The following is a 15,072-nucleotide window of genomic DNA, read 5'->3' as shown; positions in this document are numbered from 1 at the left end:
TATTGGTTCCCCTGGGGTTCAGGTGTACATCCCTTTTGTACAGGTCACGTGCTCCCAAGAAGAAATCTGAATGATGCAGAAATCTGAAGCCCTGCCCTCTGCCACACATTCCCCTGCCCAATCATCCTATTCTCCTGACCAGCACGCGGCACAGGCAGCAAGCCAGAGATTGTTACCTCAGTACCCTGCTTTTCAGCTGTCTGGGGAAAGCCTACTGCTTGGCTTTTTTTTCCCTCCAGTCCTGCTGAAGGGTCTCGGCCCAAAACGTCAGCTGTCCTCTTGTCCATAGATGCTGCCTGGCCTGCTGAGTTCCTCAAATGTTTTGTGTGTGTTGCTCGGATTTCCAGCATCTGCAGATTTTCTCTTGTTTTCCAGCTTTCTACCTTGTTTAAATTCTCTTTTTAGGATCTCTTCTTTCTATGTCGTTGGTGCCAGATGAGACGTCTGACTGCTCGTCCTCCAGCTTTAGAATGTCGGGGTGCGATCTGAGACGCCCCATGAGCCTGGCACCTGGGAGGTGACATACCTGAGTCTCTCTCAATTGTGTCCACAGACTCTCCTATCTACTGCTCTAACAATGGACTCTCCTGTCACCTCTGCCCCCTTCCCTTCTGAGCTACAACACTAGACTCAGTGACAGTGACATCTCCTGGTAGATTCAACTCTCCCCCCCTCCCAAACTGTCATCATCACTGCACTATCTACTATCAGGGCATATATGCAGAAAGATACTGGGAGAAGGCCAGGAAAGCAGGACCACTCAAGTAGTAGTCTCGGAATTGCTGCCGGTGAGGGTAAGAATATGGTGCTTTGGCTGAGGAACTGGTTACACCTGAACCCGAGGAGATCCAGTATCACTGTGGTAGGTTTACGAGAGCTGTCCAAATGGGTTGGAGCTCGGTGATGTTGGGCTCATATGGGAGACTGAGGAAGTGTTAGACAGGAAGGTATTGGCTCCTCGGCTGCGAGAGACAAGTAGCTGTGTGACTTGGCGGAAGGAAAGGAAGTGGGCAGCGAGTGCAGAGTGCCCTGCGGCCATTCCCCCAGTTATAAGTGTGCTAGTTACTAGATACTGTTGAGAGGGAGGATGTACGGGGACAGCTACAGTGACCAAGTCTCTGGCACTGAGTCTGGTGCTGTGGCTCAGAAGAGCAGAGAAGTGAAGAGGACTGCAGTGGTGACAGGAGATCCCATTGTTCGGGGAATGAAGATGAGACCCTGTGGATGCAATAGAGACACCCAGATGTTATACTGCCTCCCAGGCGCCAGGGTCAGGGATGTATCGGATTGAGTCCATGCCATGGTGTGAGCTGCCAGAAGTTTTGGTACATACTGTTACGAAAGGTGAGGAGTTTCTGAAAAGAGATGTTAAGGAGCTAGGTAGAAAGGTGAAAGCAGGGTCTCCAGGGTTGTAGGCTCTGGTTTGCTGCCTCCGCCACGCGCCAGTGACGGTGACAATAGGACGACTTGGCAGATGAATGTGTTGGTGAGGAACTGGCGCAGGGGCCAGGGTTCGGATTTCTAGATCATGCTGGAGTGGTTGCAATGGGGGACAAGGAGATGGTGGATGAGCTGAATAAGTGTCTTACATCAGTCTTCACTGTGCAAGATCCTCGCAGATTTCTGGAAGTTCGGAAGTGTCGGGGGGCAGAAGTGTGTGAAGTTGCTATTACTTGGGAAACTGTGAGGTCTAAAAGTGGACATGTCACATGGACCCCATGGTCTACACCGCAGGGTTCTGAAGGAGGTGGCTGAAGAGATTGTGGAGACATTAGTAATGATTTTTCAAGAATCAACAGATTCTGGCATGGTTCCAAAGGAATGAAAATTTCAAATGTCTCTCCACTCTCCAAGGGAGAGAAGGGAAATTATAGTTCATATACCGTCTGGGTAGTCTCCAGCCCCTTGGTATGAACATTGAATTCTCCAACTTCCGGTAATTCCCTCCCCCTCCCTTCCCCTATCCCAGTTTCACTCTGCCCCTCCCCCAGCTGCCTATCACCTCCCTCATGGTTCCGCCTCCTTCTACTACCTATTGTGCTTCCCCCATTCCTTCTTCACCTTTCCTGCCTAGCACCTCCCCCACCCCTTTATCTTTCCCCTTCCTGGTTTTTTACCTGGAACCTTCCAGCCTTCTCCTTCCCACCCTCCCCCCACCTCCTTTATAGGGCCTCTGCCCCTTCCCTCTTCAGTCCTGACGAAGGGTTCCGGCCCAAAACGTTGACTGATCGTTTCCACGGATGTTGCCTGACCTGCTGAGTTCCTCCAGCGTGTTGCGAAGGAAATTGTAGGCCAGTTCATCTGATCTTAGTGGTTGGGAAGATTTTGGAGTTGATTGCTGAGGATGAGGTTCCCGGGACCTTGGAGGCACATGATAAAATAAGCCCTCAAGGGAAAATCCTGCCTGATAAATTTGTTGGAATTCTTTGAAGAAGTAACAAGCATGGTAAACAAAGGAGTCAGTGGATGTTGTGTACTTAGATTTTCAGAAGGCCTTTGATAAGGTGCCACCCATGAGGTTGCTTAGCAGGTTAAGAGCCCAAGGTATTACAGGAAAGATGCTAGCACGGATACAGCACTGGCTAATTGGCAGGGGCAGAGAGGGAATAAAGGGATCCTTTTCTGATTGGTTGCTAGTGATTAGTCGTGTTCCACTGGGGTCTCTGTTTGGGCCAATTCTTTTTGCATTATATGCCAATGATTTAGATGATGAAATTGTTGGCTTTGTGGCCGAGATTGCAGGTAATACAAAAATAGGTGGAGGGGTAGGTAGTTTTGAGGAAGTAGAGTTGCTACAGAAGGACTTAGCAAAAAGGTGGCAGGTGGAAGTGTATGGCCATGCACTTTGGTAGAAGAAATGAAAGCATAGACTACTTTCAAAATCTCAGGTGCAAATGGTCTAACGTGCAGGATTCCCGAAAGGTTATTTTGTTGGGTGACTCAGTGGTGAGGAAGGCGAATGCAATGTTAGCATTCAGTTGAAGAGGACCAAAATATAAAGCAAGAATGTAATATTGAGTGTTTATAAAACACTGGCGAGGCCTCACCTGGGGTATTGTGAGCAGTTCTGGGTCCATCTATGGCAGGATGTGCTGGCATTGGGAAGGGTGAAGGAGGAGATCCAGAGATGAGGAGAGGTTGCGATTAACAGAGGGGAGAGGAGGGCAACAGGAGAAATGGGAATGTGAGTTAGTGGGGAAGAGGCAGAATGGGAAGTGGGAATGATTGATCCAGAGTCTCCATGGAAGGGAAGGGAGCAAACACATTGAATCCATAAGCGCTACATAGGGGGATGGTAGGAGGTAATGAGTGATCCAAACGCGGGTCAGTACACTGACCCAGAAATGTCAGAGGTGGGTGAAAGATGACGACCTCGAGATGGAATAGGAGGTGGGTGGAGGGGTGTAAGAGAGTGACCTTGAGTAGGGGATGGGGAAGTTGGTAACCCAGTGACAGGGGTTGAGGGTGAATGATGTGACTCAGGAACTGGCTATTGGGGATACGGTGTGGCGACCCAAAGATGGGGTGAGTGGGATTTATGAGGGGTTGGGGAGACAGTGGAAATAGTGGGATTGGGGAAAGAGTAAGAGCTACAAGTGCAGGGTGTGGGGATGTCTCCGATTGAGCGGAAGAAACAGATCGACCAGTAGACGAGGTAGGGAAGGGAGTGACCTACATAATGGGGAGGGGCATTCTGGTGACAATGGCAGCAGTCTGGAGACGAGTGGGGGTGGGGATGTGGTGAGCGGCCCAGAGAAGGGGCGGGGGAGGAGAGTGTGGAGGACATCAAACCAGTGTGAGGGGTGTCTCAGAGATGCGGTGCAGGTAACTGGGCGGCAGTGAGACAAGGAGAGTGGTGGCGATTAGGGGAGGGTTGGGGAATAGGGCAGACCCAGACATCGGGCGCTAAGGTATCCTAGCCTGAGATGTCAATGGTTTATTCTCCTCCACACTCTTCCCAAGTTCCTCGAGCACTTTGTGTGTGTGTAAATTGCGCGTAGTTTTAATAGTAGCAGTAAGAATTGGTCAATATCCATATAAAATTGGCAAACCTGTGCAGAAGTTTCATAGCAGTTTGGTGACGATTGCCCTTGTGCACAAGTAAATTACGGTTGAAGGAACGAGCGCAGGTTGTCAGAATCAGAGTTAATATCACCGGCATGTGTCGTAGTTTGTTAACTTTGCAGCATCAGTGCAAGAAAATACATGATAAAAATAGAAAAAAAGAATTACAGTAAGTATAATATGTATATTAAATAGTTAAGTAGTGCAAAAACAGAAATTAAAATAGTGATGTAGTGTTAATGGGTTCAGTGTTCATTTAGAAACCAGATGGCAGAGGGGAAGAAACTGTTCCTGAATTGCTAAGTGTGGGCCTTCAGGCTTCTGTACCTCCTTTCCAACGGTAGCAATGAGAACAGGAGCTGTCCTGGGTAGTGGGTGTTCTTAACATTGCACACCGCTCGCTCCCTACTGACCAAGCAGCTGACTTTGATCCTAGGCAGTAGCCGTCCCCCTGTCCACCACCCCCACAACCAGACAGTGATGCAGCCAGTGAGAACGCCCTCCATGGTACATCTATAGAGGTTCACGAGTGTCTTAGGTGACGTACCAGATCTCTTCAAACCCCAAATGAAATATAGCTGCTGTCTTGCCTTCTGCATAGCTACACCGATAAGTTGGGACCAGGTTAGATCCTCAGCGATCCTGACACCCGGGAGTTTGAAATAGATCACTCTCCTCTATGAGGACCAGTGTGTGTTCGTTTGTCTTACCCTTTCTGGTCCACAGTCAGCTCTTCGGTCTCACTGTTGTTGAGTGCAACACCACTCGACTAGCTGATATATCTCACTCCTCTACATCCCCATCTGAAATTCTGCCAACAATGTTTGTATTATCAGCAAATTTATAGGTGCCACTTGAGCTATGCCTGGCCACACAGTCATAGGTGTAGAGAATAGAGCAGTGGGCTAAGCACAGACCCCTGAGGTGCGCCAATAATGATCATCAGCGACATGGAGATGTCAATCTACCAATGCACACAGACTGTGGTCTTTGCGTTAGGAAGTCATTGAGGATCCAGTTACAGAAGGAGGTAGGGGCCCAGATTCTGTAGCTTTTCGATCAGGACTGTAGGAATGATGGTGTTTAACACTGAGCTCTAGCCTACAAACAGCAACGTGACATAGTTATTTGTATTGTTCAGGTGATCCAAGGCCACATGGAGAGCCACTGAGACCACACCATCACAGGCCTATTGTGGGAGAGGCAAATTGCAGTGGGTCCAGGGGAGTTAATTCCAGCCCTGACCACCCTCCCAAGGTGCTGCCGGTGAAGTTGCTAAGGCCGCTCACCAGTTGACCAGTGATGTCATTTTGTCCAGAGTGGGCCAGTCGGAACCCGTCACCATAAGGGCGGCATGAGCTGGGCAGCAGGGATGGGTTTAAGGAGAATTGGAGTGAACGGGGACGGGAGGAGATGGATCAGGGACCAGAGGGGCAGAGTGGCCTCTCTACTGTACATTCAGTCTGCTACAGAGTCAGTAAGGATACGAGACACACGATGTAAAATAGAACCGATTTATTTATGACACACAATTTAACTCCAGTCCAATGAAAGACTTGTGCCACCAGAATAAACGTCTCCTGTGTCCAGCGAGCAGGGATCAGTTCCAGGTCTGATGAGACAGCAGCAATAATTGCATAATCCGTCACTCTTGAACTCGCAACTAGGTTCAGCAATCCTGATGGTTCAAACCCCCCCCCCCATGCAAACTTGCTGGTGCTTGAGCCAGTGGGATAATGGACTAAAGCTCTTTGCTCACACAGGAGAGGTATGTTGCCTCTCAGTGTCACCTCATGAGGTAGGATCCCTTCCTACACTACGAGCAGGTGATTTGCCTCTCCACAGCGAGAACTCACTGGTGTTCCTGTATGTTAGGAGACTGAATACAGTCCTTCCCATAGACAGAGCAGTCGAATGAACTTTCCCCACTGTGCACTTACCAGTCGGGATATATTATCGGTTCTTCGTGTCCAATAAAGACAGAATTCTATTTCTGTGCAACTCCCAAATCCTTAGCTCTAGACAGCAAGATCTCCGCTGTGCCTGACAAACCCATTCCCGGATTCCCGGAGCTGTTTCTCCACCAAACGCACGCGCGCCTTTCAGCACTTCTGTGCTGGATTCAGCGACAGTATATTCTTAAGCTCAGAGACCTCTGGGTAAGAGCAGCACCATTCAAAGCATTTACAAGCACCGCCTCCCCTCTGCCAAATGGCACCAATCCAGTCAATATTTTAGTGAGAACTCACTTGTCACAGCGAGTTTTCACAAGCAGTGTACTCCGTGTCAACAAACATTGTATGTGTCCAGTCAAAGTAAACCTATTTTTTTTCTCTGCAATGACCTTTCCAAACATTGCTACCGTGTCATCCAGTGCCAAGGCCACCTTCCCGCCCGCGTCCCGCTGTTTCCCTTCTCATCATATTCTCTCACTCTTACCGCTGTCCAGAGGCCAAAACTCTGCCCTCTGCGCACCTGTCCCTGCTCCACTGGGCATCCAGCTGACGGCTCCTCGTTCTGCTCCCTGGCTTTAGACTACAGTGGTGTGTTCAAAACCCACAGCCGTATGAGACACGGCCCTTTCAGCAGCAGTGAAAACAGCCCCCATAACTTTGAAATGGGCAGGGAGTAAGGTGATTAACTACCAATGTCATTCCTCCTCGGCCCAGAGATTTGAGGGACAAACACTTCCGACAAAACTGCAGTCAGTCGGCAGAATGCCGTGCAGGAAATTCAGGGACAGGGTTCTCACCCACAGGCTGGTGACTGGATCACCATCACAGGGTCAGCGAGAGGTGAACAGCACGGATGGACTGTTATGGAACAGAAATACGGGGAGGGACCAGCTGGATTTGGCTGCCTACTTCACACTGGGAGTGTTGTAGATTCACTGCGTGCCCGAGACGGAGTTTAAAAATGGAACTGATTTATTTATCACAGAAATTCTAGTCCCAGTAAACGTGAACATCAGAAGAAACTCCTCCCATTCCCAGTGACCAGGGTGCAGACCTGGTTTGATGAGCAGCAGCAGTAATAATTCGACACCAACTTGCCCCTGGATTATTGTAGCTTACTGAAACCTTTCCCCAGTGTGAACTCCGTAGTGTGAGTGAATCCCTTCACACACACGGAACAGAACGGCTTCTGACCGGGCTGAACTGGCCGGTGTGTCTACAGGTAGATGACTGGGTGGAAGCCTTCCTGCAGATGGAACCGATGCCATCCACAGTGTGAACTGATTGATGTGCCAATAGATTAGGTGACCAAGTCAATCCTTCCTACAGCGAGAGCAGGTGAACAACTTCTCCCTTGCGTTAACTCCTTTAGTTTAGCTGGCCTAGTAAATCCCTTCTCACAGTCAGAGTAGCTGTTTGGCCACTCCCCGGTGTGAACTCGCTGATGGTCAGTCAGCCCGATGGTTGAATGAATCCCCTCCCACAGTCTGAGCAGGTGAGCAGTCTCTCCCCAGTGTTAACTGACGTGTCAAACTGCCAGAAGGCCAGGTGAACCCACTCCCATATTCTTAGCTGCTGGATGCCCTCTCCCCTGTGTGAACTCGCTGATGTACCTTCAATTTAGATGATTGAGTGAATCCTTTCCCACAGTCTGAGCAGGTGAACGGTCTCTTCTCAGTGTGAACTTGCTGGTGTGTCTGTAGGTCACGTGATCGAGTGAATCCCTTCCCACAGTCAGCGCAGGTGAACGGTCTCCTCTCAGTGTGAACTCGCTGGTGTGACTGCAGGGAAGATAACTGAGTGAATCCCTTCTCACACACTGAACAGGTGAATGGCTTCTCCCCAGTGTGAATTCGCCGGTGGGTCTGTAGGTCCCGTGATCGAGTGAATCGCTTCCCACACACCGAACAGGAGAATGGCCTCTCCTCAGTGTGAACTAACTGGTGCGCCTGTAGGTCACCCGATCGAGTGAATCGCTTCCCACAGTCTGGACAGGTGAATGGCCTCTCCCCAGTATGAAGCCGCTGGTGAGCCAACAACACAGATGATCGAGTGAATCCCTTCCCACACTCAGAGCAGGTGAATGGCCTCTCCCCAGTGTGAACTCGCTGATGTCCCTGCAGGTCACGTGACTTTGTGAATCCCTTCCCACACTCTGAACAGGTGAACGGACTCTCCCCAGTGTGAACTCGCCGGTGTGTCTTCAGGTGGGATGACTGAGTGAATGCCTTCCCACAGTCCGAGCAGGTGAACGGCCTCTCTACCATGTGAACTCGCTGGTGTGTCTGTAGTTGAGATGACTGAGTGAATCGCTTCCCACAGTCTGGACAGGTGAACGGCCTCTCCCCAGTGTGAACTTGCTGGTGTACCAATAGGTCAGATGACCAAGTGAATCCCTTCCCACAGTTGGAGCAGGTGAATGGCCTCTCCCCTGTGTGAACCCGCTGGTGGATCTTCAGCTTAGATGGAGTGATGAATCCCTTCCCACAGTCTGAGCAGGTGTATGGCCACTTGCCAGTGTGAACTGACTTGTGTGCCTGTAGATCAAATGATTGTGTGAACCCCTTCCCACAGTCTGAGCAGGTGAATGGCTTCTCCCCGGTGTGAACTCGCTGGTGTACCAATAGGGCAGATGACTGAGTAAATCCCTTCCCACACTCCGAGCAGGTGAATGGCCTCTCCCCAGTGTGAACTCGCTGGTGTGCCTGTAGGTGAGATAATTGAGTGAATCCCTTCCCACAGTCTGAGCAGGTGAATGGCCTCTCCCCAGTGTGAATTCGCTGATGTACCTTCAGTTGAGATGACTGAGTGTATCCTTTCCCACACAATGAGCAGGAGAACGGCCTCTCCCCAGTGTGAACTCGCTGGTGTGCCAGTAGGTCGGATGATTGAGTGAATCCCTTCCCGCAGTCTGAGCAGGTGAACGGCCTCTCCCCAGTGTGAAGTCGCTGGTGTCTGTGCAGGTGAGATGATCGAGTGAATCCCTTCCCACAGTCTGAACAGGCGAACGACCTGTCCCCTTTGTGAACTTGCTGATGTTTTTGTAGATTAGATGATCGAGTGAATTTCTTGCCACAGTCTGAGCAGGTGAACAGCCTCTTCGCAGTGTGAACTCGCTGATGTGTCAATAGGTTAGATGATTGAGTAAATCCTTTTCCACACACTGAGCAGGTGAACGGTCTCTCCCCAGTGTGAACTCGCTGATGTACCAACAGGGCAGATGATCGATTGAATGCCTTCCCACAGTCTGAGCAGGTGAACAGCATCTCCCCAGTGTGAACGAACTGGTGTGCCAACAGGTCAGATAACCGAGTCAAACCCTTCCCACAGTCTGAACAGGTGAACAGCCTCTCACCAGAGTGAACACACCTGTGTGTCAGCAGATCGGAAGGCCGAGTGAATCTCTTTCCACATACAGAACATCTGAACAGTCTTTGTCCCTTGTGAACTAACTGGTGCGTTGGCTGAGTGAGTGAATCCCTTCCTACACACGGAGCAAGCGATCGGCCCCTCACTGCTGTGAATTTTCTGACATATCGTCGGCGAGGATGACTGAATGAATCTCTTCCCGCAGACGGAACAGGCGAACCATCTCACTGTGCTGTGAACTTGCTGATGTATCTTCAGTCTGGATGACTGTGTCGATCCTGTCCCCCACACAGAGCAGGTGAACTGGCTCCCCCCTCTGTTCACCGTTGTGTCTGTGGCTCGCTGAGTGACAGAATCACAGACTGAGAGAAGGAGAATGATAATCCCTGCTGGCAATTCACCAGGTCAGACGTCAAGACAGAGTGACTGCCTCGTACAGTCAATGCAGTTGAAGAACTGATCTCGAGTGAACAAGTGCTGATAGGTTCTCAGCTCCCCGGTTCCTGTGGATTGCACAGAGTTACACATAAAACTTCACTACAGACACAAAACTTGTTTCCAGATGGAATGAGATACCTCTTCATCTTCAAGGAATTGCTTGCGATTCCCGTACGTTCCTTATCGTTTCCAATCTGCAAAAAGATTTACAAAAGACATGATTGGTGCTGCTTCCGGCACGCATGCAGAACTCGTTGACTTTATTAACTTTGCCTCCAACTTTCACCCTGCCCTCAAGTTTATCTGGTCCATTTCTGACACCTCCCTCCCCTTTCTAGATCTTTCTGTCTCTGTCTCTGGAGACACCTTATCCACTGATATCTACTATAAGCCTACTGACTCTCACAGCTATCTGGACTATTCTTCTTCTCACCCTGTCTCTTGCAAAAACGCCATCCCCCTCTCGCAATTCCTCTGTCTCCGCCACATCTGCTCTCAGGATGAGGCTTTTCATTCTAAGACGAGGGAGATGTCTTCCTTTTTTAAAGAAAGGGGCTTCCCTTCCTCCACTATCAACTCTGCTCTTTAACGCATCTCCCCCATTTCATGTACATCTGCTCTCACTCCATCCTCCCGCCACCCCACTAGGAATAGGGTTCCCCTGGTCCTTACCTACCACCCCACCAGCCTCCGGGTCCAACATATTATTCTCCGTAACTTCCGCCACCTCCAATGGGATCCCACCACTAAGCACATCTTTCCCTCCCCCCCCCCCCCCGCATTCCACAGGGATCGCTCCCTACACAACTCCCTTGTCCATTTGTCCCCCCCATCCTTCCCCACTGATCTCCTTCCTGGCACTTATCCGTGTAAGCGGAACAAATGCTACACATGCCCTTACACTTCCTCCCTTACCACCATTCAGGGCCCCAAACAGTCCTTCCAGGTGAGGCAACACTTCACCTGTGAGTCGACTGGGGTGATATACTGCGTCCGGTGCTCCCGATGTGGCCTTTTATATATTGGCGAGACCCGACGCAGACTGGGAGACCGCTTTGCTGAACAGCTACGCTCTGTCCGCCAGAGAAAGCAGGATCTCCCAGTGGCCACACATTTTAATTCCACATCCCATTCCCACTCTGACATGTCTATCCACGGCCTCCTCTACTGTAAAGATGAAGCCACACTCAGGTTGGAGGAACAACACCTTATATTCCGTCTGGGTAGCCTCCAACCTGATGGCATGAACATCGACTTCTCTAACTTCCACTAAGGCCCCACCTCCCCCTCGTACCCCATCTGTTACTTATTTTTATGCACACATTCTTTCTCTCACTCTCCTTTTTCTCCCTCTGTCCCTCTGAATATACCTCTTGCCCATCCTCTGGCCCCCCCCCCCCTTGTCTTTCTTCCTGGATCTCCTGTCCCATGATCCTCTCGTATCCCCTTTTGCCTATCACCTGTCCAGCTCTTGGCTCTATCCCTCCCCCTCCTGTCTTCTCCTATCATTTTGGATCTCCCCCTCCAACTTTCAAATCCCTTACTCACTCTTCCTTCAGTTAGTCCTGACGAAGGGTCTCGGCCTGAAACGTCGACTGTACCTCTTCCTAGAGATGCTGCCTGGCCTGCTGCGTTCACTAGCAACTCTTATGTGTGTTGCTTGAATGGGTGAAGGGCAGCATTCCAGGTGAAATCAGTTTAGTCCCTTTGGTGGTGTCTGACTATCACAGAGAGGTTCAACCCAAGTTGGAGGAACAACCATCTAACTGGGCACAGATCAGAGATCTCGATTGACTATGTTTTCCTGTCCGTATCAGAATGGGCTATTTCTGCCCGTCTTCATTCTGTGACAGGGATTGATGGCAGTTATATACAGGCCTGCCAGTAGTGGCTGGGAGGTGGACCACAGTTTACAACAGGCAGGTCAAAAGGGCAATGTTATGGTAGTCACGGGATATTTTAACAGGCAGGTCGATTGGGAAAATCAGGTTGGTAATGGATTGCAAGAGAGTGAGTTTGTTGAATGCCTATGAGATGGCTTTTTAGAGCAGTTTGTCTTTGAGCCTACCAGGGGATCAGCTATACTGGATTGGGTGTTATGTAATGAACCGGAGGCAATTAGTGAGCTTAAGGTAAAAGAACACTTAGGAACCAGTGATCACAATATGACTGAGTTCAACTTGAAATTTGATAGGGATAAAGTAAAGTCTGATGTAGCAGTATTTCAGTGGAGAAAGGGAAATTAGTGGTATGAGAGAAGAGTTGGTCAAAGTAAATTGGAAGAAGCTGCTGGCAAGGATGACGGTAGAGCAGTAATGGCGTGTGTTTCTGGGAAAAATGAGGAAGGTGCAGGGCATGTGTATGCCAAAAATGAAGAAATAATCAAATGGTAAAATACTACAACCATGGCTGACAAGAGAAGTCAAAGCTATTGTAAAAGCAAACGAAAGGGCAGACAACAAAGCAAAAATTAGTGGGAAGATAGAGGATTGGGAAGTTTTGAAAAACCTACAGAAAAATCATTAGAAGGGAAAAGATGAAATACGAAAGCAAGCTAGCAAATAATATTAAAGTGGATAGTAAAAGTTTTCAAGTATTTTAAAAATAAAAGAGAAATGAGCGTGGATATAGGACCACAAGAAAATGAGGCAGGGAAATAATAGCAGGGGACAAGGAGTTGGCTGATGAACTAAATGAGTATTTTGTGTCAGTCTTCACTGTGGAAGACATTTGCAGTGTGCCTGATGTTGTAGCGTGCGAAGGAAGAGAAGTGGGTGCAAGGGAGAAGGTGCTCAGAAAGCTAAAAGACCTAAAGGTACGTAAGTCACCCGGACCAGAGGAACTGCACCCTAGGGTGCTGAAAGAGGTAGCGTTAAAGATTGTGGTGGCATGAGAAATGATCTCTCAAAAATCATTGGACTCTGGCATGGTGCCAGAGAACTGAAAAATTGCAAATATTACTCCACTCTTTAAGAAAGGAGGAAGGCAGCAGAAAGGAAATTATAGACCGGTTGGACTGACCTCAGTGGTTGGGAAGATGTTAGAGTCAATTGATAAGGATGAGGTTATGGAGTACTTGGTGACACAGGGCCAGATAGTACAAAGTCAGCATGGTTTCCTTCAGGAAAAATCCTGCCTGACAAACCTGTTGGAATTCTTTGAGGAGATTACAAGTAGGATAGATAAAGGGGATGCAGTGGATATTGTATATTTGGACTTCCAGAAGGCCTTTGACAAGGTGCCACGCATGAGTCTGCTTACAAGTTAAGAGCCCGTGGTATGACAGGAAGGTTACTGGCATGGTTAGAGCATTGGCTCATTGGTAAGAGGCAATAAGTGGGAATAAAAGGATCCTTTTCTGGTTGGCTGCCAGTGAGTAGTGGTGTTCCGCAGGGGCTGGTGGTGGGGCTACCTTTTTATGCTTATATAAATGACTTAGATGATGGAATAGATGGCTTTGTTGTCCAGTTTGCAGATGATATGAAGATTGGTGGAGGGGCAGGTAGTGTTGAGGAAACAGGTAGGCTGCAGAAAGACTTAGACAGATTAGGAGAACGGGCAAGAGAGTAGCAAATGAAATACAGTGTTGGAAAATACATGGTCATGCACTTTGGTAGTAGAAATTAATGTGAAGACTATTTGCTAAACAGGGAGAAAATCCAAAAATCTGAGATGCAAAGGGACTTGGGAGTCCTCGTGCAGAACACCCTGAAGGGTAACTTTCAGGTTGAGTCAGTGGTGAGGAAGGCAAATGCCATGTTAGCATTCATTTCAAGAGGTACAGAATACAGGAGTAAGGATGTGATGCAGAGGCTTTATGAGGCACTGGTGAGGCCTCACCTTGAGTATTGTGAACAGTTTTGGGCCCCTCATCTCAGAATGGATGTGTTGGCATTGGAGAGGGTCCAGAGGAGGTTCGCAAGGATGATTCCAGGAATGAAAGGGTTATCATACAAGGAATGTTTGATACCTGTGGGCCTGTACTTGCTGGAATTCAGAATGATAAGGGGGATCACATTGAAACCTTTCAAATGTTGAAAGGACTAGACAGAGTAGATGTGGAAAGGAGAGCCTAGGACAAGAGGGCACAGCCTCAGGATAGAGGGGCGCCCTTTCAAAACAGATGCAGAGAAATTTCTTCAGCCAAAGGGTGGTGAATTTGTGGAATGTGTTGCCACATGCAACCGTAGAGGCCAGGTCGTTGGGCGTATTTAAGGCAGAGATAGATAGATTCATGATTGGACATGGCATCAAAGGTTATGGGAAGAAGGCCAGAAACAGGGATTGAGGAGGAGTGAAAAAAGGATCAGCAAAACAGACTCAATGGGCCAGGTGGCCTAATTCATTTCCCATGTCTTATCGTGACATGGCTCAGTTTGTATTATTTCAAATTATGCTCACATCCCACAGCGCCACAAAGAGCACATGATATTACATGGCTGGACCTCCTACCCCCAGGTAATTGACTCATTGATGGTATTGCCAATGAATATGAAGGGGAAGGCAATAGTATTTCTACGTTTGTGATGTGAAATCTGCAAGTCACTTGTTACCCAGGGAAAACGTGACAAAACATGTTCTCACGGGTAGGCAGATCCAGAACAGGAATAGGTAGGCGGGAGAACAACAGTGATTTTCTCCAGAACGAAAGCTGCTGGAAGGATTTTTTGTTCTTTTTCCGCCTGTAGTCCAATTCACATTTTCATTGACTGGAAGACTCTTCATCCGAGATTAACTCCGAATTATATATTTTTACCGATTTCCTAATCATTGGCTTTAGATAGATCCAACCGCAACCAATTCCAGTCACTCCGCCTGCATTTTCCAACGCGCCCTACCGATTACCGGGGAAAACGCTGGCATTGTCACCCATGGCTGTCTCGCTACCCAGAAACCCCCACGATCGAGAGACCCCTCTATCCCCCACGGGCCAGAGTTGCGCATGCGCCTCCGAAATGGCGCCAGCACCTTACCTCCGCAGCAAAGAGAAAGCTTCCCAAGGCCCGGGAACGGATCGTGAGGCTGAGAGAGAGGAAGAGGATCGAGAATATGCCCGGTCATGGTGGCTCCAGATCCCACAACAGTAATCCCTCAGTCGACACCGGTGCTGATGAAAACTCTACCCGGACTCACTCTCCCGTCGCTGCCGATTCGACTAATGGCTGCCCGCCGTCTACTGAGCGCATGCGCGCGTACGGGTGGAGGGGGGGGCGGGGATTCTGTGACATGCGCAGTGTTCGGGAAC

At 49.1% G+C, this 15,072-nt stretch overlaps 1 protein-coding gene across 1 annotated transcript; it reads right to left on the bottom strand.

Annotated features, from left to right (window-relative positions):
• Positions 1-5,580: 5,580 nt before the first annotated feature.
• LOC140189126 (uncharacterized) lies at positions 5,581-14,990 on the bottom strand. The gene is made up of 2 exons (XM_072245830.1): positions 14,801-14,990; positions 5,581-10,021 (listed from the first exon to the last, which is right to left on the bottom strand). The coding sequence occupies exon 2, from the start codon at positions 9,284-9,286 to the stop codon at positions 7,589-7,591; it is 1,698 nt and encodes a 565-aa protein (XP_072101931.1). The 5' UTR covers positions 9,287-10,021; positions 14,801-14,990; the 3' UTR covers positions 5,581-7,588.
• Positions 14,991-15,072: the final 82 nt, after the last annotated feature.

The sequence above is a fragment of the Mobula birostris genome, chromosome 28 (assembly GCF_030028105.1).
Source record: "Mobula birostris isolate sMobBir1 chromosome 28, sMobBir1.hap1, whole genome shotgun sequence".
Lineage (NCBI taxonomy): Eukaryota > Metazoa > Chordata > Chondrichthyes > Myliobatiformes > Myliobatidae > Mobula > Mobula birostris.
This window is presented reverse-complemented; position numbering and strand designations above follow the sequence as displayed.

What these genes read in the sequence shown, in the direction of transcription:
- LOC140189126 (XM_072245830.1), bottom strand. Translation starts at nt 9,286, where the DNA reads ATGCTGTTCACCTGCTCAGACTGTGGGAAGGCATTCAATCGATCATCT.